The sequence below is a fragment of the Brachionichthys hirsutus genome, chromosome 9 (assembly GCF_040956055.1).
Source record: "Brachionichthys hirsutus isolate HB-005 chromosome 9, CSIRO-AGI_Bhir_v1, whole genome shotgun sequence".
Taxonomy (NCBI): Eukaryota; Metazoa; Chordata; class Actinopteri; order Lophiiformes; family Brachionichthyidae; genus Brachionichthys; species Brachionichthys hirsutus.
In genome coordinates this window covers 8,646,931-8,671,473 of record NC_090905.1, presented here as the reverse complement: position 1 = coordinate 8,671,473, position 24,543 = coordinate 8,646,931, and the positions used below count along the sequence as shown (strand labels likewise).

At 41.0% G+C, this 24,543-nt stretch overlaps 4 protein-coding genes across 6 annotated transcripts; 2 read left to right on the top strand and 2 right to left on the bottom strand.

Moving 5' to 3' along the window:
* Positions 1 to 1,051: 1,051 nt before the first annotated feature.
* ccl44 (chemokine (C-C motif) ligand 44) lies at positions 1,052 to 3,119 on the top strand. Its single transcript, XM_068743907.1, has 4 exons — positions 1,052 to 1,115; positions 1,959 to 2,088; positions 2,740 to 2,887; positions 3,081 to 3,119. Exons 1-4 carry the CDS (start codon positions 1,052 to 1,054, stop codon positions 3,117 to 3,119), a joined length of 381 nt encoding a protein of 126 aa, XP_068600008.1.
* Positions 3,120 to 6,203: 3,084 nt separating this feature from the next.
* slc1a6 (solute carrier family 1 member 6) lies at positions 6,204 to 10,437 on the bottom strand. The gene is made up of 10 exons (XM_068743918.1): positions 10,173 to 10,437; positions 9,949 to 10,086; positions 9,564 to 9,771; positions 9,204 to 9,246; positions 8,962 to 9,090; positions 8,652 to 8,836; positions 7,869 to 8,102; positions 7,472 to 7,666; positions 6,667 to 6,801; positions 6,204 to 6,402 (listed from the first exon to the last, which is right to left on the bottom strand). Exons 1-10 carry the CDS (start codon positions 10,393 to 10,395, stop codon positions 6,204 to 6,206), a joined length of 1,689 nt encoding a protein of 562 aa, XP_068600019.1. The 5' UTR covers positions 10,396 to 10,437.
* Positions 10,438 to 14,554: 4,117 nt separating this feature from the next.
* Positions 14,555 to 18,246, bottom strand: tax1bp3 (Tax1 (human T-cell leukemia virus type I) binding protein 3). Of its 3 annotated transcripts, none has more exons than XM_068743675.1 (4): positions 18,243 to 18,246; positions 16,195 to 16,314; positions 15,798 to 15,875; positions 14,555 to 15,653 (listed from the first exon to the last, which is right to left on the bottom strand). In XM_068743675.1, the coding sequence occupies exons 2-4, from the start codon at positions 16,273 to 16,275 to the stop codon at positions 15,468 to 15,470; spliced, it is 345 nt and encodes a 114-aa protein (XP_068599776.1). In that variant the 5' UTR covers positions 16,276 to 16,314; positions 18,243 to 18,246; the 3' UTR covers positions 14,555 to 15,467. The 3 variants fall into 3 exon arrangements, with proteins under 3 accessions (XP_068599776.1, XP_068599774.1, XP_068599775.1); XM_068743673.1 differs by lacking the exon at positions 18,243 to 18,246 and adding an exon at positions 17,897 to 18,049; XM_068743674.1 differs by lacking the exon at positions 18,243 to 18,246 and adding an exon at positions 17,638 to 17,770.
* Positions 18,247 to 18,663: 417 nt separating this feature from the next.
* On the top strand, positions 18,664 to 24,286 carry anapc4 (anaphase promoting complex subunit 4). The gene is made up of 27 exons (XM_068743411.1): positions 18,664 to 18,771; positions 18,864 to 18,969; positions 19,068 to 19,200; positions 19,338 to 19,412; positions 19,510 to 19,536; positions 19,635 to 19,679; positions 19,769 to 19,853; positions 20,186 to 20,293; positions 20,524 to 20,694; positions 20,774 to 20,838; positions 20,954 to 20,996; positions 21,100 to 21,176; positions 21,266 to 21,366; positions 21,445 to 21,496; positions 21,620 to 21,675; positions 21,753 to 21,799; positions 21,882 to 21,938; positions 22,021 to 22,077; positions 22,171 to 22,264; positions 22,392 to 22,489; positions 22,670 to 22,731; positions 22,821 to 22,859; positions 22,942 to 23,043; positions 23,117 to 23,194; positions 23,292 to 23,459; positions 23,652 to 23,775; positions 23,978 to 24,286. The coding sequence occupies exons 1-27, from the start codon at positions 18,664 to 18,666 to the stop codon at positions 24,215 to 24,217; spliced, it is 2,418 nt and encodes an 805-aa protein (XP_068599512.1). The 3' UTR covers positions 24,218 to 24,286.
* The last annotated feature ends 257 nt before the right edge of the window (positions 24,287 to 24,543 follow it).

Below are 24,543 nucleotides of genomic sequence, written 5' to 3'. Positions count from 1 at the left end.
GAGGATCATATTGTTGTTCACTGGTCTGCTGGAGCCCATCAGCTGTCTACAGGCCAGGGAACCCACAAACAACACATTCTTTTCAAATACAAAACATCTGTGGCACAGGATTTTTTTTTTTTTAATCTAGATTTTTGCACATGAAATTTTGCAGATTTTTTTCATGCAGATTCCATGAAGCAATAGCACAAATTAAGAGGGTGGGGGGGGGGGGGGGGGTGAAAGGTAAAATATTCTACAAATTAAACATAGAAAGGAAAACAACTTCACACTTCATTTATACAAATTATTTGGACATACTGTTAAACATATTGGCAGAGCAAAGCTGGAAACATGAGTCACTTTTCATGCAAGCTAACGTTGTTAAGATACCAGTGCAGGATATGCAATAGATGTATTTTTTAATTATAGCCTAATTTCCTGTGGCTTGACTTAACAGTCAACAAATTATTATTTGACTTCTGAAACACTTGTTGAAAGAAATCAGAAATATTCAGACAATAAGTTGACAATGTGTTCTTTATGGAGACAGTATATGTATCCAAACTCTGAATGTGAAAATATGCCGGCTGTGCACTGAGGTTATGGTAAAAAAATGTGTGTGTGTGTGTGTGTGTGTGTGTGTTCGTGCTGGGAGTGGCATTAACTGTTCAAGAAACGGACCCAAGAAATCAGGCTGGAATGTCAGCTGTGAAAACATACCTTCCACTTGACTGCAGGTCAGCTTGTGAGCCAGATGCATTTTCTGCATATCTTTGGAGCAATTAAAATAACTTCTGTCCAGGTGTACGGGCTCACAACATGTGGGCAATCAAAAATAGAAGTTATAGAAGGTGACATGAGTGGGAAAGTAGTAGAGAAGGAGAAAGGGTTACTGAAAAAGGATAAATGGGGTGGGAGGGAAGATAGAAAAAGAGAGGTGGTGGAAGTGAGTGGGTGAGAGATGGGCAGGGAGGTACAAAAAGAGGGAGGGAGTAATATAAGAGAGGCAGCCATAGAGGAAGAGGTGACAGAGTAGATTATCCTTCGCTCCCTCTCTGCCAGCTTCATCATGCTCATGCTGCAGATGTTGACTGTTATCTCACTGACTGTTATTCTTTTGGCTTCTGTGGAAGGTAGGACACACACACATACACACACACACACACACACACACACACACCCTGCAGGTGGACAATGTCGCAAACAGCAATGGCGATGACAGAAGAGGGGAGGACAGGGAACGAGGGATAGCAGCATCAGCAGCAGGCACGCAGGCATGGATGTAAGCAGAGGGGCAGAACGAAGGAGGACAGGCATCTGAAATGACACAGGAGGAATGCATCTGTGTGTCTGATGGTGTCATCTTGCCTGCGTTCTGAAATACTGGGACAGTGCTGGGGGTGCGGTGATGTGTCTGAGAGGACTGAGTCCTATTTTCAATGCTCATTCCTCCTCACTTTCATTTTGTTTACATGTTTGCTTTGAAAGGCGCCGTGGCACACCCTCCACGCAAACACACACACTCCTCCTCTCTTTGTCTCACTTTCTCTGCCCCTCGTTCCACTGCCATGATGTGTCTTGCAGCAAAGCGGGCTGCCATTGTAATCCCTCCGGCATGCCCGTCCATCCGTGTGCCCATATGTGAGTTGTTTGCGTATGTGCCAGAAGGCGCGTGGACATTCTGCAGGACGGGTGTGTTTGTCTGCGTCTTTCACGTCCAAATCCTGACTTTGTGTGGAGATGATGAATGTAACCTGTTTCTATATCTATTGTTATTGTTGCATTAAGGCCCAATATTTGAAACTTTTGTATTTGAGTATAAGATTTTCACTTTGATAAGGCTGAAATAACGTCAAAGTTGCAAGATAGCAGCAAACCAACACATGCAAATGAGCATGACATCATGTCGTTCAGCTCCAATGAATTTAGTTTTTCATTTCCCATTTCTCTCTGTCATTCATCTCACCTTTTCTCAGGTAAAGGTGTGCAGATGCAAAGGGATGTCCAGTGCTGCATGTTGTATTCCCAGGGTAAGGTGCGTACCAAAGACGTGCTGCGGTTTGAAGTGCAGACAGAGGGGCCCGACTGCAGTATACAAGCCATCATGCAAGTATTTCAACTATCCACTCCTGGAGCTAAAGAGCACACAGCATTCTGCAGTCATGGAAAATATGCTGTTTGTTAGAGGAGGGCAGAGCCGGGCTGAGAGGCATTGTCATCTCTCCAGGTCATGTTGTTATGGCAGGGCTTGGAGCTGTAATTGCCAAGGAAGCAAGAAAAGAAAAATGTGGGAATAACAAGCCATCTGAAAACACCGTCTGAGCCAGCTGAGCCCTGCCACAGCCTGTCAGTCAGCACAGCAGGGTTTAGTTAAGTAAATCAAGCTGCATTGTGATACCTTTTGTATCCAGAGAGTCAGAGAAATGTGGCATAGCTTGGGAAACGAGGGCCTCGTTCTATCGTACCGGCAGTCTATACAACAAGAATGTTCTTATGCAGCAGATGCAATTAACTCTTTGGAGGTTTTCTTTCCGTGGTTTCAAATCTCTTCAACTTTGCATAGATTTGATCAGTTATGGCATCTCTCTCGCAGAGAAAGAACATTTATTTGATTCTTCTAACATCTTAAACCATCTAATCTTTGGAATTCCTTCTCACCCAAATCATCAGCTGCTTTGCTGAACCAGACAGACATATTTGTAATCGGATTGATTGACTTTACCAATGCTAATTATTATTGTTGTGCTCTTTTAATAGCCTTTACACAAAGAAGGCAGTGAAATGTGCCGACCCCAGAGACCGGAAGGTAAAGAGGTTGTTGAGAAAGCTCCTGCAGAGACAGAGAACCAAGGCCCACCGCACCATGTGGCTCCTTCCTCACGACAACCTGCCCGTCATGTCAGAGGTTAAAAGCAACTGCTGTCGCAGTGACATCTTATTTTATGAGTTGGAATAAAATAACACAGACTCAAATCAATATATTCAGTGTTATTATTGAGGGAAGATGTTATAAAATAATTTGTTTTTCAATTCCATGTTGCCTTAATTAATAATCTAATGAAAAACATGGAACATTTATATCCTCTTGTGATCATCAGGACAAGAAAGATAACTGGGCAGTGCTTAACACGGAATGATGGAACATCGTCAGATATGGAAGAAAACTCATAGTCATAAGTAAGTTTTTTCTCATCTTAATTTCATGCTGAGGCTGGGTTCATTCGTGTGGATACTGCATGATTTGTCAAAGCACCTCTAATTCAAGTCTAAACAAGTCTAATCCTGTATCTTCCATCCTTTAAACCTTTCTACAGGCCAAGTAAATCTCCATCAGCTTGTCGTCTTGGCATGACGAAGCTCACTCTCCAATCGTCTTGTGTCTCTCTCTATCTACGCTGCCTGTCACCCTGGGACCAGACGTGGGTAGCAATGCATACTGTATTTAAATGGCTTTAGATATTTAAACACGAACTGTGCTTGAAAGGTTCCCAGACATGTGGCGAGAGCAGCCTCAGCAGAGGAGTATTTACCTGTAAGATAAGTCAAATGTTTATTTTTTATTTTTTTTAATGACTCATACTGTTATTTGCCTGGGTGTGTTTCCCTCTAGATTGTTGCCACTCTTGGCTGAAATCACTGATATTAATGATGTTTATAAAAATAATAATAATACTGTATTCATTTTGTGACTTGTATACCATCAGTGACATGTACCAAATCAAAGTGGAATTTTACCTGGATATAATGCCCTGTCACATTAAGAGCATGTATATTCATAATGTATCCACCCTGTGTACTAATAGTCTGTAGAATGTGTACAACCAGAATCAAACATAGTTAATCCCGATACATATACCAGAGATTTAATGCGGGTTGCATTCGTCTTTTTCACCAATAGTCTGTGACTAAATTATGCCAAAGGATCCATACTTAAATTTATCACATGGCAAGGCTGTTAAAACCAAGAGGGCTCAATTGTAAATTATAGAACACATCAGTATTGTGTTGTAGAAGAATGCACTGTATGCTAAAACACAGTATCTCAAGTGAACTCTTTTATAAATTAATCTGAAATAATCACTGGAACTGCCTGACTTTCTTTTAGCATGTTGTATGTTTGTCTGTTTTATTCATGCTGCATAATACTCTGCGTACTTTGTGTGGCTCTACTGGCAGTGTAGCTCCGCATATGTTAGTGGATCATGACTTTTGTTCACACTTAAGTATCTGAAGGCACGAAATGACCGCCTAGAAGTTCCTGTGTAGGGTGAAGTTTAATGATTTTTCATTGCAACATGCTCAACACTCCCCCCAAGTTCCATCCAAACCTGTCAGGTATTTCATGCATAGTACATCTGCAGATGGAAACGCTGAACACAGCAAACACTCCTACCAATGTTCAAGAAGATAATCTTAACCTGTATATTTCTGTCTAGTAATTGCTCTTCTGGTTAGATGCTAAACTGCATTTCGTTACCTTGTACTTGTACATGTGTAATGACAATAAAGTTGAGCCTAACCAATGAAGGTAAAACAAATACACAATATATTCTATATGAATCTGAAGAAAGCAAAAAGCTAATTTGGGCCATTCATTAGTGAGGGATGCACGCCTTACCTTCGAAACAACAAAGATGTTTGTAATATGATAAATAACATTTAAACGGAAGCATATAAGGTAATATCTGACCTTTTAGCTCATAACTAATGGTATCAAATTATTTTAAAATAGAACCATGCACCCTAGAAATTAAAAAAATAATAATATTAAATTTGACCCATACTCAAAATAAAACTGGACAGGAGAACATCGTCCACCAGGGGTAGCCGCAAGCACAATAATGATCACAGTTCAATTCCTGAGCCATTTATTTGTCCACCAAAATGCTGAGCTTTTTACTAAAATCGCATCAAACATTACTTAATTACTCAACTAAAGCCATTAAAGAGATGTAAAATGCCACAAAGTGAGGACAAGCTTTCAATGAACCTTTGATTTCCATGATTATTCACTACACTGTCCTCTAAAACAATCAATACCAAACCATCAAGCAAATATACATTCATTGCATTACTAATTTTCTTCACAGTACCTTTTCACAAAGCAAAAATAAATTGTCAGCCAGCACAATATTAAATCACACAAAGTAAATATATTTCTTTCTTTTTTTTTTTGTTCATAGCATGACTTATAAAGTAGAAAATACAAAAAGGTTTACTGGAATACTTGTGAAAACACATTGCAAATGTATAAATCACTTTAATTTAAAAAAAGATGAAGCATCAACACTATGATGGATAATAATAATAATAATAATAATATGACAAATTGAAACACATATTTATCATTCTATTCTATTTCACTATTTTTCCTAAAGAATAAGGGTGTCGGACACTTTAGCAGTGAATTCCGACATCCATACAAAGAAATACACACACAGGCAAGATTTATTTTAAAGTACTGGAAATATATCAACTTCAAAATAATAAGTAGCAACAAACCAGGGTTTAACATTCAAGTATGGTAAAAATTGTAAAATGACAATGATAATCAAACTAAAAACCTCAAAAACCATATAAATACAGGATCCAAACTATTTTAAAATTGGTGCATATTCTTCTAATATGCTGAAGACATGTTATATATAGTGCTCCATATCTAAGTCCTATTCGAGGTAGTCACAATTAGAATGACAGAAAATTTGTTTGCAAATTAAATACACATTAGTTATTCTTTATGCAACAGAAGATGTCACAATATGCACAATACTTGAGGATCTGCTGGTTTTGTTTTTCTTTGTGAATAGTGGTGTTTCCCTCCAATAATATTACATATAATACTGAAACGCACTGATGCTGAGGAGCTCATGATGCTCTGACACTGTGGATAATAAATAAATTGGTCATCCTTTGAAGACAAAATGAAATGAGACTTTCTAAAATTCACCACATTTTTTTTTAAATACTGAACTTATCTTTCATGAAATTATGGTCATCACACAGCAAAATACCATCAGACTCCTGCCTCTGACTACAACAGGGTTGTAACTCTTCTAAGCAGTGCCTGTTTTTTCTCGCGGCCCCTTTGAAGCACTTGTCTTGCCTCAAACACAGCCTGATGACTCAGAACTACTGGTTCCTAAGACTCGACAGAAAGGCAAGCCAACCTTCACGCTAAAAGATATTTGTCACAAGAAGCCTTTCAGCTGAAGCGCCTTTCTTCACATCGTGGTCTCACTGTTGTGGTGATTGAGTGAATCATTTTCCTGGCAGATAAGCTGGTATGGCTTCTCTTTCTCTTCGATTACGGAATTGCACACTTCAGCATCCCGACTTTGCAGCTCTTTGCGAGAGAGGTGCTCCACGATACCGGCCCCAAGAGAGTCCCCCAGCACATTGGTGGTGGTGCGCAAGCGATCCCTGAAGAGTGAAGAGGGAGAAATGGCACATGGATGTACAGACAGGGAGCACGTAACAGAATATCTGACATGAAACAAAAACTCTAAGCTCAAAACAAGGCTCTAGGGGCAGACTATCTAATCTAATCACTTTGCATTATGCATCAATAACCTTTGTAGTGGTGGAAGCTCTGAGCTCGCTAAAGCTTTACAATGACATTTAGGCTGCCCCACAGAATCCGAAACCGACCAATCCCCATCATGGTGGCATTTAGTAGGAACTCACAAGAACCAATCCACGGCGATGATCAGTGTTATGTCCTCCGTGGGCAGTCCCACCGATGTCAATACGATCACCATGGTAACCAGGCCAGCCTGAGGGATGCCTGCTGCTCCAATGCTGGCAGCAGTTGCTGTGATGCTGTGTGGGCGGTGAGAGGGATGGAGGGGAGACCAAAGACATTTAATATGGGAAACAAACTGCACATGTACGCTCCGGATGGGGGTACTAGAGTGATGGATGCACAAGAACAATTCTGAAATCCTCTAAATCATCTTTATGTTTTTTTAAACTAAGTGAACAAACCATGATTAAAGTTAAAGTTAAACAACACAACCCCAGAACACTGACTGTTTTGATGCTTTGGGTCTTGCAGCATTATTCATGTGCAATCAGGTTGTAGACTCAGTTAGCCTATTAGCCTATAGAAACGGCTCCTCTTGCCTGCAGGCTTTGTCAAGACTCTTCTCCACTTCCACTTATAATTAGAAAAGCAATGTCAGTGCAGAATATATATGTATAATTTACAGATTGCAATGTTTAGAAATGAGTGCAACCTTTATTTATATATACAGTAACTCAAATGTTTAGAGGAGCTGTAACTGTTGATGCTATTTGGCCACCAGTCATCGCAGGGATGGGATCTTTTTTCACAAGCTGCAGTGCCTATTTTACAATTACTGAATTTTTTTTTTTTTAGAGCAGGCTGTTGGACCAATGAATGAAATCTGTATTGCATCTGGGTTCAGCATCTTGAGTTTCAAATGTGTGTGTTGTGAATCAAAAACTGCCAAAACTGAGGCCGGGTTACCTGATGGTGAGAATCTGGCCAAAGTTAAGATCCATGTCATTCACTTGAGCAATAAAGATGGCCGCCACCGCCTCGTAGAGGGCGGTGCCATCCATGTTGATGGTGGCACCGACAGGTAGGACGAAACGTGTCACACGTTTATCTACGTGGTTGTTTTCCTCCAGACAGCGGAAGGTGATGGGCAGGGTGGCAGAGCTGATGTCATCAGGACATGGAACCAGAGACACAAAGTGGCATATTTTACTTCATTAATACCCCTACCAAGACAGTAGCGTTGAATATCTGACCCTATATTTAATGACACATAAAACACACCCTAAAACACACTAGATGGGAGGCAGGTATGACGAAAAAAGAATATCTGTCATTGCCTCAGACACCAATAACTGATGTTTACCTAGAGGAGGTTCCCAGTGCAGTGATCAGGGCCTGCAGCAGGCCCCCAATGAAGCTGAAGGGATTCTTTCGGGTCACCAGAAAGTAGAGCAGTGGCAGGACAAAGAGGCCGTGAATCAGGAGGCCCACGATGACAGACACGGTGTACATCCCCAGCTGGCCACCCACCTCGGCCAGATTTTTCATCTCCACTATCTTTCCTGCAATCAGGAACATGATGCCCACTGGAGCGTACCTGAGAGGTGAGATGAATTTCTATGAGGAGGATTGAGAGCCGGACATGTCTGTTAATTTGTTTTGATTTACTCTCAGACTACAGTTCATGTTGTTATAGTTAACCATTTACACCAACACAAACAATAGCAATTCAAATTCAGTCTTAAGCTTCCAAACTGTTTTTAATTTCATTCTGTCTGACACAGTTCTTTTGTTTACACTTATTTAAACTCTTTGCTGAATACCTATTATTGCTCACATTATTTTCACACACAGCTGCCTCTTCCATGAAATTGAATATTAAACTGATATTTGATGTCATCGGTGACAGATTAAGTTTGTAAAGACTGAATGTTTCAAGAAGGAAAGGCCATTTAAAATCAATATTGATCAATGCATCAGTCTTTAATACATACACTAAAGAGGATGATATATCAATAGACAGAGCATAAAATATTGACATGAGCGCTCACATCAAAAAAAAAAAAGTACATATGATTCGTCCATAACAATTCTTATAGGAAATGAAAAATAATAGCGTTTTGGCTGAGTCTGTGTCTTTACTGACCAGATGATGATGGACACCAGTCTCATGATGGCTTCATTCAGGCAGTCAAAAAAGTCCCTGAGGGCCTGGCCTTGCTGCTTCATGTTGCCAATGACCAGCCCAAAGCACATGGAGAAAACCACCAAACCCAGAGCGTTCACGCCAGCAGAGGAGCCGGGCACAGGAACCGTGTCTCCTATCGTCTCCTGCAGTGGAAAATATGTGTAAGGAAACATATGAACATCAATGGTTGTCACCCCTAGATCTGGACACGTCACTATTAGTGATTCATCCAGCCTTGCTTTCTGGAGGCGTCTGCTTCTCCACCCACCTGTATGGTATGCAGCACCCCGCTGAGGCTCAGGTTCAGCTTAGACTCCGTCTCATTAAGTGAGTCAGTGAGGTTCAGCGTCACCGTCACATTCCTCGTGTGCACGATCGTCTTATAAGCAGTTTTATACTGCAAGAGAAAGCAAGAAAAATGACTCAGTTATTTATGTTCGCCTGTCTTTGTGACTCAGGTAGAATAATGAGGCAATAAATGGGATTTCCTAAAAGTGAAAATGGCCTCACCTGCTTGAAGCAGGCCTCTACCAGATTGGGAGGAAACATGTTCCTGGGATTAAAAATGAGAAATCATATTTGTATTTACAGTATTGTCACATTGCTAGAAAACAACAAGCTGTAGCACTTACTTTTGAATTTGAATGTCTGACACTGACAGCCTATTGAAGCTACATTTAGCAGCATCTTAGCTTATCTAGGCATAAAGACTAGAAATAGGGAAAACCCCGATGACAGGCTAATGTTTCTGGCCACTTTCTGGCTCCCATTCAGCTTTAAAGTTGGAAGGCATGAAGGCATATGGAAATACCCTAAAACTGTGTGTGCGTCTGTGTGTGCGTAAGTCAAGTGAGGTTTCTGAGCTGTTACCTGATGAGATCCAGGAAAGCATCAGCAGCCTGAACTGGTTCTATGTTTCCAGTTTTGGCCACTGGATTGTCCCTGCTGCCTTTTCCTGGCCGAAGGATTATCACGATGACGATGCCAATGAACACGGCAATCAGGGTCGTCAACATGTAGTAGACCACCGCGCGTATTCCCATCTTACCTGATGCTTTGCTGTCCAAAGAGGACATTCCTGAGACAGAGGAAATGCAGAGTTGATTTGTTTTGCTTCAGGTTCAAATGTCATCATAGCTGTTAACATCCTAATGGCCTCGGTGGTGTGACGTTCCCTCACCGATCAGTTTTCATGGCTGACTGATGATCATCTGAGACACACCAGCAGCTTTAAATCTGTTTGTTCCGGTCCTACCTGTGATCAGACTGGAGATGATGAGCGGCAGCACCAGCATCTTCAGCATCCTCATAAGCAGCTCCCCAGGAAAGGCAAAATACTTCACCTCCCTCAGGGACAAGTTACATGGGCGTAAAGCAAAGCCCAGAATCACACCTGAATGGGTTTTACGCACAAAACACAAGTGAAGTGACTTTATTTAACTGACTCTAGTGTTAAATTCCCACTGTGCAGCCACTCACCGAGACCCACGGCAGCGACGGTGAGCAAAACAAACAGGTTCCTCTTCAGGAAACCTTTGAGGCGATCCCGACTGACGCCGCTCATTCTCTCCTTCATGCCGCTGGCTCTTCTCTCCATGGCCCTGCCTAGGCGCCTCCTCAAGTGTCTTTTCTCTGGAAGGGGGGCTTTGTCCACGTCCTGGTTTAGGAAAAGACTTGCACTAGTCAGGGACTTCTCGTTCATAATCGGCTCCAGCACCTGGTCCAGGAGGCAGGTCTCATGAGAAACTGCTCAGGGAGACACCACATAGGGGGGGGGGGGGGGAAAACAATTCCTCAAGACAAGACAAAGTCTGGCTGTGACATAATCATTATCAGTTGCGATAAAATTAAAAGTGTTCTGGCCTAAGATCCATTTTCATGGACATTGGTCGAGTTGTTTTTGCTCATCCTTCATCCTAAGCAGTTGATCGTGTAAATGAAGCAGCTGTATCATGATGTCTAACTGGAACGACCAAAAAGGAGACTTTTTTCAGATCACGGAAGAAGAATATCCCTGAGCAACCTGCAGTCTGCACCGGGGTCCCGGTGGATAGACGTGATCAAAGACGCCGTGGAGAACAACGAGTGGTAAGGACAAGATCATTCACTACATCAACCCCAGCACATACACACCAGACTCCAGAGCTCAAGTAAGACGGCCGCGATCTTCTATCTATCATAGTTGAGTTTTAATCTTATTTCACGCCTTTTATTGGGTTCAACAAAATACGAGATCCGGAATCCAGTGACTTCAGTGATGGGCAGCAGCACTATGGTTACACACGTCTATTAAATATAATAATAATAAAAATAGCATGGTTAATCAATAGAATTGTAATTAAAGCAATGACAAAGTATGGTTTATTACAAACAATACACAAAAGTAGTCACAATCACTCACAGAGCATTTCTTATATTTCTATTTTAACAGACGCATCAATGTGATCGGCCTACCCTGTTTCTGCTCTTTGGTGGAGGGGAGAGATTCTTCCGTCTTCAACTGGTTCTCCTCCCTAAAGATGTTGTAAAAAAAGAAAAAAAAGAAAACAAGGGTTAAAACTTCACACGGGTTTCATTCAGCCCGAGTCCGAATGCTTCTCATTAGTGCGCACCAAATGTCACGCAGCTCTGCTGCTCAAGACGCACCTCGCACTGTCATTTGGATTTCTCTCTCCTCACCGCGAAGTCGGGAATGGACTAGTGTTGCCCACACAAAGCAGTCCCCCTCGTCATGTTTCACCGTTTTACGCCCGTTTTACTACCAAGCGGCGTGCGCTTCTTCCACGGAGCCTCCGGCGGAGAGAAGAGAGGCGCGCCTGGGAGGAGTGCGTGGGAGGAGGAGGAGAGGTTATGGATCATTCTGGAGAGAAATAAATAATCAACCACCCGCTGCCGGTCCACAGTCAGTGTGAAATACTCCCACGCCAATGCGCTGTTTTATTAATGAATGCAATAATTAAATAACGCGCTGGAATAAATGGCGACTGGATGATCTTTAACGCACCTTTTCCATATCACACAGTGAACCTGCTGTATTTTAGGAGACTGCAGAATTAAAGCAGCGCTCCAAAACGCATCTGCTCACTGAAGGACTCTGGGGAATGGATTTGCAACCCTTTGGCACCCAGCCTCCACGCTCACACCCACTCACCGTGTTCGTGTTCAGAAAAGTTGCCATTGCTATGCATACGGAGAGAACACAATGAAAGAACCGTGCATATTTTATGATCGAATCTATCACGTCCAGAATGTTTTTTTCATTGCTATACAAACGTACATTTATAGAAAGGTGAGGTGTAAACAATTAAACCAGCCTTTAACAGCTTCTGCTGGCTTAGCAAAGCAGCATCATTAATGTTGCTTGCAGGGCTTCTTAAAGGTTCCCCATTGGCAAAAATAAATTAGAGCTCTAATACATTGGACCAACTGTCAAGTCAGACCTTCTTGCTGTGAGGCAACAGCGCTTACCACTGCGCCACCATGGCGCTTCCATGTCTCAATTCAAGACATTCAACGGAGAAATGTATAAGATGGTCATGTCCTAATTACAGTAGGCATATATCAGAATTACAATCAAAGAGTCTGGTTGCATCAATAGATTGCTTATTATGCATTATTATTTCTGATGCTGGTTATTATTATTGGTGATCTCTCCTCAAGTCTTTGAGCAAGATGTCCAACCCAAGCCCGTTCTAGATCCAGAGCTTTTGAAGATACAACAAATCCGTTTGCCCACTTCTAATTCCACAGTTTCTTTTAAAGGCCAGCAAAAACAGGACCTCCTTTGTTGAGGTATAAGAAGAGAGACATTATTGAAAGGGCCCAGAAACTAAATTGTTTTGTTGTGAAAATGTACCCAGATTTCAACTGGATCTGTTTCCTCAGGTAATAAAGATAGAACTCGGGACTACGGGACGACTCATAGAACGGAGAGCCTGAAAACACTGAGGAAACAGAGAGGATGTTCTGGCAGAGAACTGTCCAGAGAGGCAGCAGCTGATCAGGTGAGATGTGTAACAGGTGCGTCTGGTTCAGTTCAACACCATAGCAACCCTCACTAATGGAGTTAAAATTTAAGATGTTTTCCTGACCTCATTCTGGATCAGATCCAGAAGACGTTTTGCATGGTAATGAATATGGGGCCTCTTTATGACTGTGATTTTTGGTGAATGAATTGAATGCATATTTTACAAGATAGGATTTTTTGAAAAAGCCTCCATTATAAGTACCGGTAAATGGGAAAATTCAGATCACGACAATACCCGCAAAAATGACGTTTGGTGAGATTGAGTGCATAAAAAAGAGTAATATATATGAAAACAGCACACAGAATAGCTTTAGTCACTAAGGAGGGGCGCAAACAAACAGAACCCCACTTCTCTACCTTCCCCTCAGCAAACCACATCACCAGCCATGACTCCAATTCACATGCAGATGATTGTAATGCTGAGGACATCCCTCAGTTCCACGCTGGTGTAGGACCAAACGGATAGCAGTAGATTGTATCACCATAGTAACACAATTGTTCTCCTATAAAGTGGGAGGCGAGAATCATGGATGATTCACGCTTGGATGGTGCAATTATTCTGCCGCCTACAGAAAGGAATATTTATCCCTTCTGCTGTCTTTTAGCATGTATAAAGTTCCATCTTTTGGTGCATTGGATCAATTATTCCGATTATACGGTTGTTTTACGTTTGTATGCAAGCTTTAAAAGTATTGCGGTCGAAAAAAATAAAACCTTTTTAGAACTATGGTGACAAAAAAAAAAAAAAATGATGACAGAGGAGAGCTGTTTGATAACATCTGGATATTTTTTAAACGAGTAATATAAACATCCGTTAACTGTGAATAGTTCTATAATTATGGCAGGAAATTTGCTCTTTATTTAATTTTAAAGTATACAGGACTATGGCCATATTCTCAATTCCAATCCTGTTATTTGCAACTGTGCTTCCTTTATGTCATATATCTATTTATTTACTTTAATGTTTTTGTTTGCTTGTTTGTTTGTGTGTGATGCATATCAAATAAAAATAAACAACAGCATAATTTGTGAATAATTACTCTGTTTTTTATTGCAGTACCTCCAGGAGTAAAGGTTGGTGGTCATTGTTCCCACAGAGCTGACCAAGCAACATTTTAATGTTGCAAATTGATGAGAGCCAACTCAGAATGTGGATCCAAGCACTGTCCGACACAACTGTGTCCACTTCATCATCTCATGACATGGATTAATACTATTTTGATGTCCAGGCAAGTGGAATGGAGCATACTTCCCTCTGAAGCAAAAATAACTCGCATGCACGCACGCACACACGCACACACACACACACACAGCTTTGCTCATCAATTATTGCTCAAAGGGAGGCATTAGCTAAATCGACCCTCTGCCATGATGTGAAAAAGAGCAAGTGTTACAGTAAATTGACCTCACCTATATTTAGCTTTCAGATAGTTTTGTGGTAGTACGTCATTTTGAATACCATAATTTGGTCAGCATAATTACAGGCAGCATTTTCCTTTAACATGAAGTTTTAACTTAATTTTTACCAACAGATAAAAAGCAGGTGTGTGTTTTTCACGCATGACGATGAAGAAAAACAATTAATTTTTTTATGTTAATGAGAATAGGCAAAAATAATTCCATTAATTTGCTGGGCAATTTCTCACTATTTAAGCAATATCAATTCAAATATATTACAGATGATAAATGTGGCATGTGAGGGTAAATAAATGGACCCAAATTAGTTATTGTGTGACAAATAATTAGTGTAACTTGGTCAAAAATGTGCATTTCATTTTGTTACACAGACAAAAAGACAGATGTTATTTTCACATAAACGTAATTTATTTATGTGATCTACAAAAAGCAGGATGGAAAATAAAACAGAGCGATGCCTCCAGAAATGAATCATTTGTAAAAAGACAATAGTACGCATTAAAATACACAGCATAGAGGTAAATGTCTTCTACACCGTTACAAAAGGCAATTACTAAACATAGAGTTTCATCGGTTTAGTGTCTTGCTTTTATTTGGCATTTTCTGCTCTAATAATGACAGAACCGCCAAATGCAGCAACGTCTTTTCTCGCATTCAACCATCAAGACCAATTTTGCTCAACTATGAATAAAAAGGTCAGATCAAATATATTTTTGTGCAAGTTGGCCTAAACTGTGTATCAAGAAAGATGACAACCGCTCCCACAAACTCTTAGGAAGCACAGATTTGACAAATATACGAATTAATAATGTGACTCAACTTAAAATTCGAGAAAAACGTAGAAAGATGTACAGGCACCATTTTATTAAAATTTCAAAATCCAATTTCAATTCACTCTTGGGTCAACAATGAAAGCAAGCCAAAAATGCTTTAAATAGGTAACAATTTTATTTCTTTTTTTTAAGCAAAATTGGAACATTTGCCTTCCTGAGGAAAGTTCTGCAGCCACTGGATGCTGCAGGGGAATGAGATCTCTATAATGCATTCGCACAACAGATTGACAATAAGTGTATGTAAGGCATTTCATTGCTACATAAAGGCGAGAAGACAACAAAAATGTCTTTGAACAGAGTTCAAAGGTCTTGGAAATAATGAGCCTGATCTTAAAGTCTGCTGGCTAATGGGAATCATACCAAGTGGGATCTCAGGGATCTGGATATGATTTGAGACATTTCACATCGTGGTTTTGCTTTCAGTCACATCGATAGCGAGGCTAAACCTGTCTGAATGTATTTTATTTTTATTCTTGAGGACATTGCGCTATGTTATTATTATTGCATTACATCATTATAAGTAGTGTCCTTCTGTTGCCATGGCCCGCATTTGCCCATAGAGTGTTTGACGGCTTCTTCCAAAGACTTCCTGGTCACCAGCAGACGCACCACGTCCTCTTTCTTCTTTGTTAGTATTTTGCGAGCGCAGTCATGTTTCACCATGGTCATGTCCCATCCGTTAGCCTGGGAGGGGAAGAAGAATTTAGTTTGTGAGAAGCTGGAGCCACTTTCTCATTTAGCAGTAAGAGCAAAGCGAGCGCTGCACCATCCAGTGTAAATATGGTGCCACCTTGTGGATTTACACCCAAGCTCCATTTCACCACACACCTGCATTATCTTGTCTCCCATCCTTAAACCTGCCTTTTCTGCTGGGCCTTCTGCCGTTAGCCTGGTCACGTAGATGCCCTTTGGACAAAATGAAAGCACATTCAGGTTAAGAAAATGAATGAATAAATGAATGAAACTCATGAAAACAAGTCGCTGGACTGGACTTGCAGTCATCATGATTGACACTGTTTAATTAACTAATACTTTATTGTGTGTAACAAAATCCAATTTGATAATAATTATAAAGATCCTTTTTAAGGTAAAATGCTTAAAATAGATTTAAATTAATGCCATTAAAGGAAATTTTATTTGTATTCTAAGTATTTGTTTCAAAATTGTAGCCGTTTTTTTTTTTAACATTGTCTGTGCTGGTGGACACACAAACATGCAGACTTACTTTGTCATTCTTGTCCTCAGAGAAGGGGTTTTGTACCGGGTCCTGGTCTATGCCGCCTCCAATACTGAAGCCCAGGATCATATTGTCACCACAATGCAACTTCTTGATCTCGACTTGTTCCTGTCAGACAAAAATATACAGCATACAGTATATATCCGGACTCCATAGAGTCTAACACAAACAAACGCATTTAGAACCTGACACAACATTTATTTGGTGTTTATTTAAAACGTGCAAACAGTCGTATCCATGCATCGCACTTCAGAGGCAGTTCCCCGGAAACTGAAGTCGGCCCCGTAACCTCAGACTTCATTAGTGCAGCCCTGCCCTCGACACTGACAAGCAGCTGCCACCCCGCTAGCTAGACAAATGGGATCACAGACACTGGGGCTCCTCACAGCACAAAGACTCCCTTTGTGTGTGGTGAAGAACAACCAGACGTTCCCCGAGAGTTGTGGTTGACACTATGAAGTCGAAGGACGTCTGGGAGTCGATCATATTAAGTAAACGTCTATCCTGCTGGCACAACGACTCGTGTGTCTCGGTGAGGAAAAAGACAATCGAACGTCATTTCTGTCAAACCACGATTCCAAAATGGTCGTGATGCAAAATCTAAATAGAAACAGCAATGACTTGCAACCACTTATATTAAATACATAAATAGTAAATATAAACCCATTCTGAATTTAATCCATGTAAATATTTTCTTGGAAAACAATGGAACATGGGTTCATCCCTTTGTTAAATCACCTTTCCTTTAGCATCCCGTGCGGCACCGAGGGCAGTAATTGATGAGTTTTTAAAAGTGAGATTGAATTCTTGCTTGATAATCATCTTTTCTTGTGTTACTAAAGGCCCCAGACAGTTCCACTGTGGGACAAGTCTGTACTGCATCCAGGCCAGACTAGTACCTTCATGTTTTTCTTTTTGCCATGAAGTCATGCTGTTCCAAGGTGCGCAGAATGTGGCGCGACGTCTTGATGGGACAAGCAAGGAAAACCATGACAAACAATGCCTGCATGGCAACATTTGTGGAAGTTACACCTGCCTCAGCGTACTGAACACGTTGAGATCCCTTTAATGTTTGCCTATGCTGGAAAAAATATATATTAGCTGATTTTACTCTATAATCTATTACAGTGTCTGCAAAAACGCACCACTGGTTACACTGTATATGCAGTATATGTATTTATCTAGTGTCTACCATACCATACACATAGTTCTGTGCTTATGCATGCAAGTAGATTCTTAGGATTAACATATTACTATTATTCCTAATATTGGTTAAAAAAAATGCCAAAATGTTGGACAAAGGAAAAAAAAGTAATCATGAATCCACACATTCAAAACTTGTATTCTTCCTTGGGCAAAGATCAAAGTCCACAGAAGCGGTCTATTAAGATTCGTTGATACTTCTTTCAGGCTATCAAAGCAGAACCTCACCTTTTATGGTGCCCGAGTCTCGCAAATGGAGACGCCCAATCCGTTCGAAGGCTTAGCTCCCAGAACAAAGAGCCGAAAGTTATCTGCAGCTGTTTTCTACTCCGTTTCAATACACCGGCTATCGATACGGGGCTGTGTGACGTAGTCATTGAGATTTAATAATACGGAAAGTATTATTGCACAGCTAATGACGTCATTTGCCTCCAGCGCACACTTCGGCTAAAGGTAGTTTAAAAAGAAACAAGCCGGCTTAATTTACCACAACAGCAGTCAGCGGAACTCCCGGGACGTGAAACATGGTGTCGATGTTTTCAATTTTAAAACGCGGAGAGAAAAGTATTGATGTAAAAGTCTCAGGAAAGCCGAGGTTTCGTCGTGGATAGCTTCCTGGTCCCGACTAGAAAACAACTGCCTCCCGAGTCCCGACCTCGATGACGTCCCTCGCCTCTCTGTGCGTCATTCTTTACTTCATTGGAAATCCCCTGACTAATTAACTCATCTGTGCGAAATACCATTCCAGCAGAAAGCATCATTTAAATGTCAAACAGCAACAACAAAACGCTATTCGCTTAAAAACGCTCCTATAATAATTACTTTTTCCTTACGAGAAAAAACTGTCTCCTCGGGGCTTCCGTCCCTGCACGATGATTGGTCCGTCACAGGGAAAACATGGCGCTGCCCATGTCATTGTGAAAATCTCCTGAAAACATCTTAGATATATTGTTAGATTAGTCTGTTTACACGCTTTTATATATCGGCGCGATATATTGTAGGTACTATTGCGGCATTCGTAATGTCCAGTATGATTAATTATCCCTGGATTTCTTTCTCTTCTTTCGGTTCTTCGGCTGGCTAACCATCCTGCTAGCATCATATCTCTGTCTGCCAAACCTTTAACGGTACGCTTCCTGCTTAATAGCTATGACACCTACCACCTGCTGTGCCATCCAGATGAGTTTCTATGTTCTGACTATTTATTAAATATATAAAATGATTAAATATAATAATATTTTCCAGCCTAGAATCATGCCAGCCTTCCGACAAGTAGGGGAGAAACAGCTCCCGAACCCTGTACTGTGTATGGCATGGTCTCCTAAAAGGGATCTGATTGCTCTGGCCAACACAACTGGAGAGGTTTGCCTCAAAAATTACTTCATCCTGAAACATATTTTGGTATCTCTCTTTGTTATTATTGTAACTTTACGGTTGATTTTATGTATGTGTAGTTGCTGCTTCACCGCCTGGCTAGTTTTCAGCGTGTTTGGAGTTTACCACCCAGTGAGTATACTGGGAAAGAGATCACTGCACTCGCCTGGAGACCTGATGGAAAAGGCAAGCAATGGCTTTATATTGTTATTAGTCTTGCTTGCTCTTGCTCATGCAAATATGATGCTGTAGTAATATTTTTCTCGCTTTTCTTAATTCCTCAGTATTGGCCTTCAGCCTTGGAGATACCAAGCAGTTGGTCCTGTGTGGTGTTGAGAAAGCAGAGATCCTCCATGTGTTTCCATCGCAGAACGCTGTGACCTGCATGCATTGGATGGAGGTGATGGAAGACGGCAGGTATGCATGAAACTCAGGGATAAAACCAGTAGCATAATTGACATCTGATTTTATTTTTTTTTGGTGGCGGGGAGTCAGTAAAAACAACAAATTGTATATGTATAAATACATTTTTTTTTCTGTATTTATGTATTCAGTTCCCTCAGCTCCTGCTACAACTCGGAAGATGAATCCAAACCATTTCTTCCCAAATTACCAACGCTCCCCAAGAGGTAACCCTGGCATTCATTATACAGATCACAAATGAAAAGAAGGACACCCCTGAGTTGATTGAATAGAATTGTCTCCAACTGTTGTTCTGTCCCTCAGCTACAGCACTACTTCAAAAATCTTCAGGTGCGCCAATACTTTCAAACATAACTAACTTATCAGATTTATTTTTTTACTGTATGTTTCGCTTTTGATAGGAGCTATATGTATTTTCTCTGTTTCAGCGATGACAAGTCTGATGAAATAATGAATCTCCTGGGAGAAGTCAGGTACATTAAGCCCGTTTGTCTTTGTAGTGCAATGTACTTTTAAAGATTGACTGGTAATGATTTAATTTCCCTGTTTTGTTTCCATGTAGGCTGAACATACTTGTTCTTGGAGGAGATGCTGGCTTTGTGGAACTTTATGCTTATGGGATGTACAAAATAGCCACTTTAGCAGGAGTAAGACTTTATTCCTGTCTTGAGATTTCTTTTTCATCTTAATCTACTGAGATATTCCAGAATTGTGTCATTAAACAACAAAAACCAAAGTCTAACCTGACTTTGACGGCAATGTAGGAACATCTAAAAATGAAATGCACTTCCCCATGATGAACTGTTACCTAAACAATTGCTGTTGAATTTATCACAGAGTCAAAACTTTGAAAACTTCTTAAGATTCAAATGACATACATTAATGGCCATATACTTGTTATGGTTAGTCTGCCTTTGAAACATTATATATGTGTTATCTGCAACAAGTTTAGTGATTCAACATGCATCCTTGTCATCAGGTATCAGGAACATGTCGCAGCCTGAGTCTCTCCAGTGATCTCAAATCTTTGTCTGTAATCACGCACGTCAGGTCTGCTGAAAACAACCCAGAGATCTGCTACATTCAGGTGAGACGGATGGATTCCCTTCATCTTCCTTTTTTCTTTCTCACCAGAAATGATTTACTGGACTCATATTCCAAAAACTACGCTAAATACAATTCTATTACATTCTAGGCTTCATATAAAATACAGACATGTACAAATTTTTTTTTAAAGTTGACTGGTTGTGGGGGACACACGTATATATAAAATAAAAATAAATGTCGTCACTTGCTTATTTGATCTCTGTCTCTCAGCTGGACACCAGTCTGTTGTCGGACTGTCGGCCTGAGGTGACCAGGATGGCACGCAAGTTCACCCACATTTCTACTCTCCTGCAGTACTTGCACCTCTCACTCACATGTATGTGTGAAGCCTGGGAGGAAATCCTCATGCAGATGGATCTTCGACTCACTAAGTTTGTTCAGGTTAGTAGTAGTAAGTAGTAAATAGTAGTTTAGATTTGCTGAGGTGAAACAGCACGTTTTTCTTTTTTTCTCCTCGTAGGAAAAGAACACGAGCACTCAAGTTCAAGATGAATTTTTGGAGCTTTTGTTATGGGGGCAATCGAGGTGAGAAAAGAGGCCATTTATTTTATTTATGTTTACTCATTATGGTGATTCAAATTTCGCGGATAAATGATCTTATTCATCCAACTTTTGCCACTGGCTTTTTGCTGTCCTGTAGCCCCGAGCTTCAAGCGCTTCTCATGAACCAGCTGACTGTCAAGGTGAGAGAATGTTGTGCTTTAAATGCTCCTATAGGTTTCGTTAATATATCCTGTAATTGATGCATATATCTTGTTCTTTTGTCTGTTTATTCTTACGCCTCAGGGCCTGAAGAAGCTCGGCCAGTCCATCGAGTCTTCTTACTCGAGCATCCAGAAGCTGGTGATCAGCCACCTGCAGAGGTAACTTCAGCCTTTGCCTCATCTTCAACACTGCCTGCTATCTGAGGTCTCTCATTTCTAATGTCTTCCTCCCTTTCTCTGGTTGGCAGTGGTTCTGAGGCGCTGCTGTATCACCTCAGTGAGGTTAAAGGTATGTCCCTGTGGAAGCAGAAGTTTGAACCGCTTGGTCTGGATTCAGCAGCCATAGAAGGTAATTTACCCATAGCCTGCAAGGTTGGGAAAAAAATGAAAACTTTATCAACAATATTCACGTATTTCATACTTTCAGGCGCTATCACGGCTGTGGGCTCATTCTCTCTGAAAGCCAGCGAACTTCTGCAGTGAGTTTGATATATTTCTGATCAATTTCCTTCCTGTAATATTATGATTTGCTTTTCTTGTAGAAAAAAAAAGTCTTCATGTCACTAATCTACAAAGAATCCTCTTTTACTTTTGTCATTTAGGGTTATTGACAAGAGTATGAAAAACTTTAAGGCATTTTTCCGTTGGTTGTATGTAGGTAAGAATATAAATTACAAATTCAACATATGTGTGAGATCTAAAGAATTAAGTTCTAGTTTTTATGTATCCGTGCAGCTATGCTAAGAATGTGTGAGGAGCATGTACCACCAGAACTCAACAAGGTGAGTTATCAGATTTGTCAAGGAACAGATGTGTGATTTAAAGAATGATTTTTAAGTTGAACATGTCTGGTCATTCCCTTAGATGACTCAGAAAGACATTGCGTTTGTTGCTGACTTCCTGTCTGAGCATTTCACTGAGGTGAGGTCAGCACAGTCCCGTTGTGATGATCGATTATTACACATGTCCTCTGGGTTGACTGCGATTTAAAAACTTCTTGCAGAATGAAGAACTCTTTGATCGTAAAGGGAAGTACTTCAATGTGGAACGAGTTGGTCAGGTACGTAGTTTTGCATCCTACAGCTTCATGCGTTTTTGTGCAAAATGTATGTCTTGCAACAGCGTAGTCTCTATTTTATATGGCCAACTGCAGTACCTGAAAGATGAGGATGAGGACCTAATGTCTCCGCCTAACACAAAGGGAAACCAGTGGCTGAAGTTTTTACAGGAAAGCACGCACCTGAAGGGTGAACTATGATCTTGACATAACTTAAAATTAGCTCAAATAATTTATTTGGTGAAAAAGTACTTGGTCTCAGTGTTACGTTGAATAACGCTGCATTAACTAACAGATGAAAGCTTTTGTTTTTCTAGAGAGCCCTTTGCTCTTTCCATCATATCCCCAAAAGTCTTTGCACTTTGTCAAGAGGATGATGGAAGGTGTGATTGAGCAGTGTCTGCAGAAACCCGCGGTGAGTCTCGTGTGTTTGACTGTCCACCTTCCGCTTTTACGCCGGCATTATTTGGAATAAATATGTCTCACACACAAAGACAGAGATGAAGCACACAATCTAGTTTCATTTCAGCTGGCAAAGGGTTAACATTTATTCCTTCAAAGTACGTGCTTCTCATTTGTCTTTCTCTGTATGCAGGAAGTCATTGGGAAGTCGATCAAACAGGCCATCTTTTTGCCTCTGTACTCTGTCCCAGACAGGTATGACATAATAACTTCAATAAAACATTGCTAAAAAAAAAAAAGTCTTTAAAGTTGATTTCATTATTTCCTCCAATTTCTCTTCTCAGCTCTGAAAACACTCCACGGCTTTTTGAACTTCCATCTTTGTGCGTAAAAAAGAAGCATCATAATTGTCTGCTCAGTGATGTCGGGGTTCGTGTGAAGTATATTCCTTTTGCTGTCCTACAGGTGGAATGACAAGAAAGCCAAAATGCACTACGTTTTGTTCTGCATGCCGGAGGTTTCCCCCTGCAGACTGTTCCTGCTGCGCAAAGCAACGGACCCAAACAGGTGCGTTGGTGTGACGGTGGCCTGTGGCTGAGTTTAATCTGCGTCTGACCTTTTTTTGTTTTCCCTCTCACAGACGCATCCCCAACAGCGTCATGTCACTCAACCTCAGCCACCATCTTGACAACGCAGATGAAGATGATGCCGCTGCCCAGTTAGTGACGCTCAAATCGATCCATTCGTTTTGCTGAACGGACGTAGCTGCTGAGTAATCTATTTACTAATGAATGTGACGTGGGCTTCTTTTGCAGGCCTAATTACGTATACAGCTGTCTGGATGCTCGTTTCTATGACGATGAAATGTTAACTATGGTCTTGCAAGCATCGGAAGAAGAGAATGGAAAGCGTGTCTTGGCTCAGCTTCCTCTTGCTTCCGTCCTGAGCTGTGAAACTGAATTCCAATGGGATCCAAACCTGAGGTGTGTTTTTATCTAGAAAAGGATAACTTTCCGAACAACAAACATCGCTGGGCTAATTCAGAATAAAGAAAGGAAATGCTTAAGAATTGCTACGGTTGGAAAATGTTTTGCAGTAGTTTAGCTTTGGTGATTTTATTTGAAGACAACCGAGTTGAAGAACAAGAGGACACATTTGTCCCCTTGTGCTGTCAGGCTGGACAAGCAGAGCCGAGGGATCCCCTGCCAGGAGCTGGTGTTGGGGAATCAGTGGCGTGAATTGGAAAGCATGAAAGCTCAGTTTGTTGCTGTCAATGGAGTCCGCAAAGTGGCCTGTGTGGTACGTTAAGTTTATATGCAAAATGGATTATATTTAGTGCATGGCTTAGAATATTATGTATGAATTATCTTTGCTGCAGTATTTAAATATTGCATTGTTTTTCCAGATCCATTAATCCTTTTTTTTGATGATCTCCCATTCCTTTGCTCTTGATGTATGCAGTTGGACTATTTCCTAACTTGGACTTATTGTTTCCTGGCAGCTAAGCGGGAATCTGAGGCACATTCGTGTGTTTGAGATGGACGTAGAGGATGAAGATGAGGAGGGAGCAGAGTCCCAGAACGCGAGCGCTGAGCCGGATCCGCTGGATATCTCTATGACCAGCCAGGGACAGGGAGACGGGAGTGTGGCGGCGGAGGATGAAGCTGGAGAGGACAGAAAGGCATTGCTTCAAACGACAGAGGAGCGTGTGGACTCAGAGGAAGCCCTGGAGCTCTCTTAAGACCGAGACACTGAAGCAAGCTCCTTTTCTCCACGTTATGTGCGAGATGTTTTTTGTTTTTTACATATTAAAAAATATCTTTGTTAAAATAAATTTTTTTGTTTGAGCTGTTGATTTCTTCTTTAAGATTATTTTATCGGTGTATAAATCTACTACGGTACTTTCGGCTTGTCCCCTGAGGGGTTGCCACAGCAAATCAACCTTCTCCACCTCACCCTGTCCTTTGCATCGTCCTCCCCAACACCAGCCGCTCTCATGTCCTCCCTCACTACGTCCATGTATCTTCTCCTGGGTCGACCTCTAGCCCTGTTCCCTGGTTGTTTCAT

Coding starts and splice junctions, on each gene's coding strand:
- anapc4 (XM_068743411.1), top strand. CDS start 18,664: ATGCCAGCCTTCCGACAAGTAGGGGAGAAACAGCTCCCGAACCCTGTA. Junction 23,044..23,116: donor AAAGCAACGGACCCAAACAG/GTGCGTTGGTGT, acceptor TCCCTCTCACAG/ACGCATCCCCAACAGCGTCA. Junction 23,460..23,651: donor CAATGGGATCCAAACCTGAG/GTGTGTTTTTAT, acceptor TTGTGCTGTCAG/GCTGGACAAGCAGAGCCGAG.
- ccl44 (XM_068743907.1), top strand. CDS start 1,052: ATGCTCATGCTGCAGATGTTGACTGTTATCTCACTGACTGTTATTCTT. Junction 2,089..2,739: donor TGCAGTATACAAGCCATCAT/GCAAGTATTTCA, acceptor CTCTTTTAATAG/CCTTTACACAAAGAAGGCAG. Junction 2,888..3,080: donor ACCTGCCCGTCATGTCAGAG/GTTAAAAGCAAC, acceptor TGTGATCATCAG/GACAAGAAAGATAACTGGGC.
- slc1a6 (XM_068743918.1), bottom strand. CDS start 10,395: ATGAACGAGAAGTCCCTGACTAGTGCAAGTCTTTTCCTAAACCAGGAC. Junction 10,087..10,172: donor CGTCGCTGCCGTGGGTCTCG/GTGAGTGGCTGC, acceptor AAACCCATTCAG/GTGTGATTCTGGGCTTTGCT. Junction 8,103..8,651: donor CTGGTGTCCATCATCATCTG/GTCAGTAAAGAC, acceptor CTCACCTCTCAG/GTACGCTCCAGTGGGCATCA.
- tax1bp3 (XM_068743673.1), bottom strand. CDS start 17,935: ATGTTTCACGTCCCGGGAGTTCCGCTGACTGCTGTTGTG. Junction 16,315..17,896: donor TTCCGCTGACTGCTGTTGTG/GTAAATTAAGCC, acceptor TTTGTCTGACAG/GAACAAGTCGAGATCAAGAA. Junction 15,654..15,797: donor TGGGAGACAAGATAATGCAG/GTGTGTGGTGAA, acceptor TTCCCCTCCCAG/GCTAACGGATGGGACATGAC.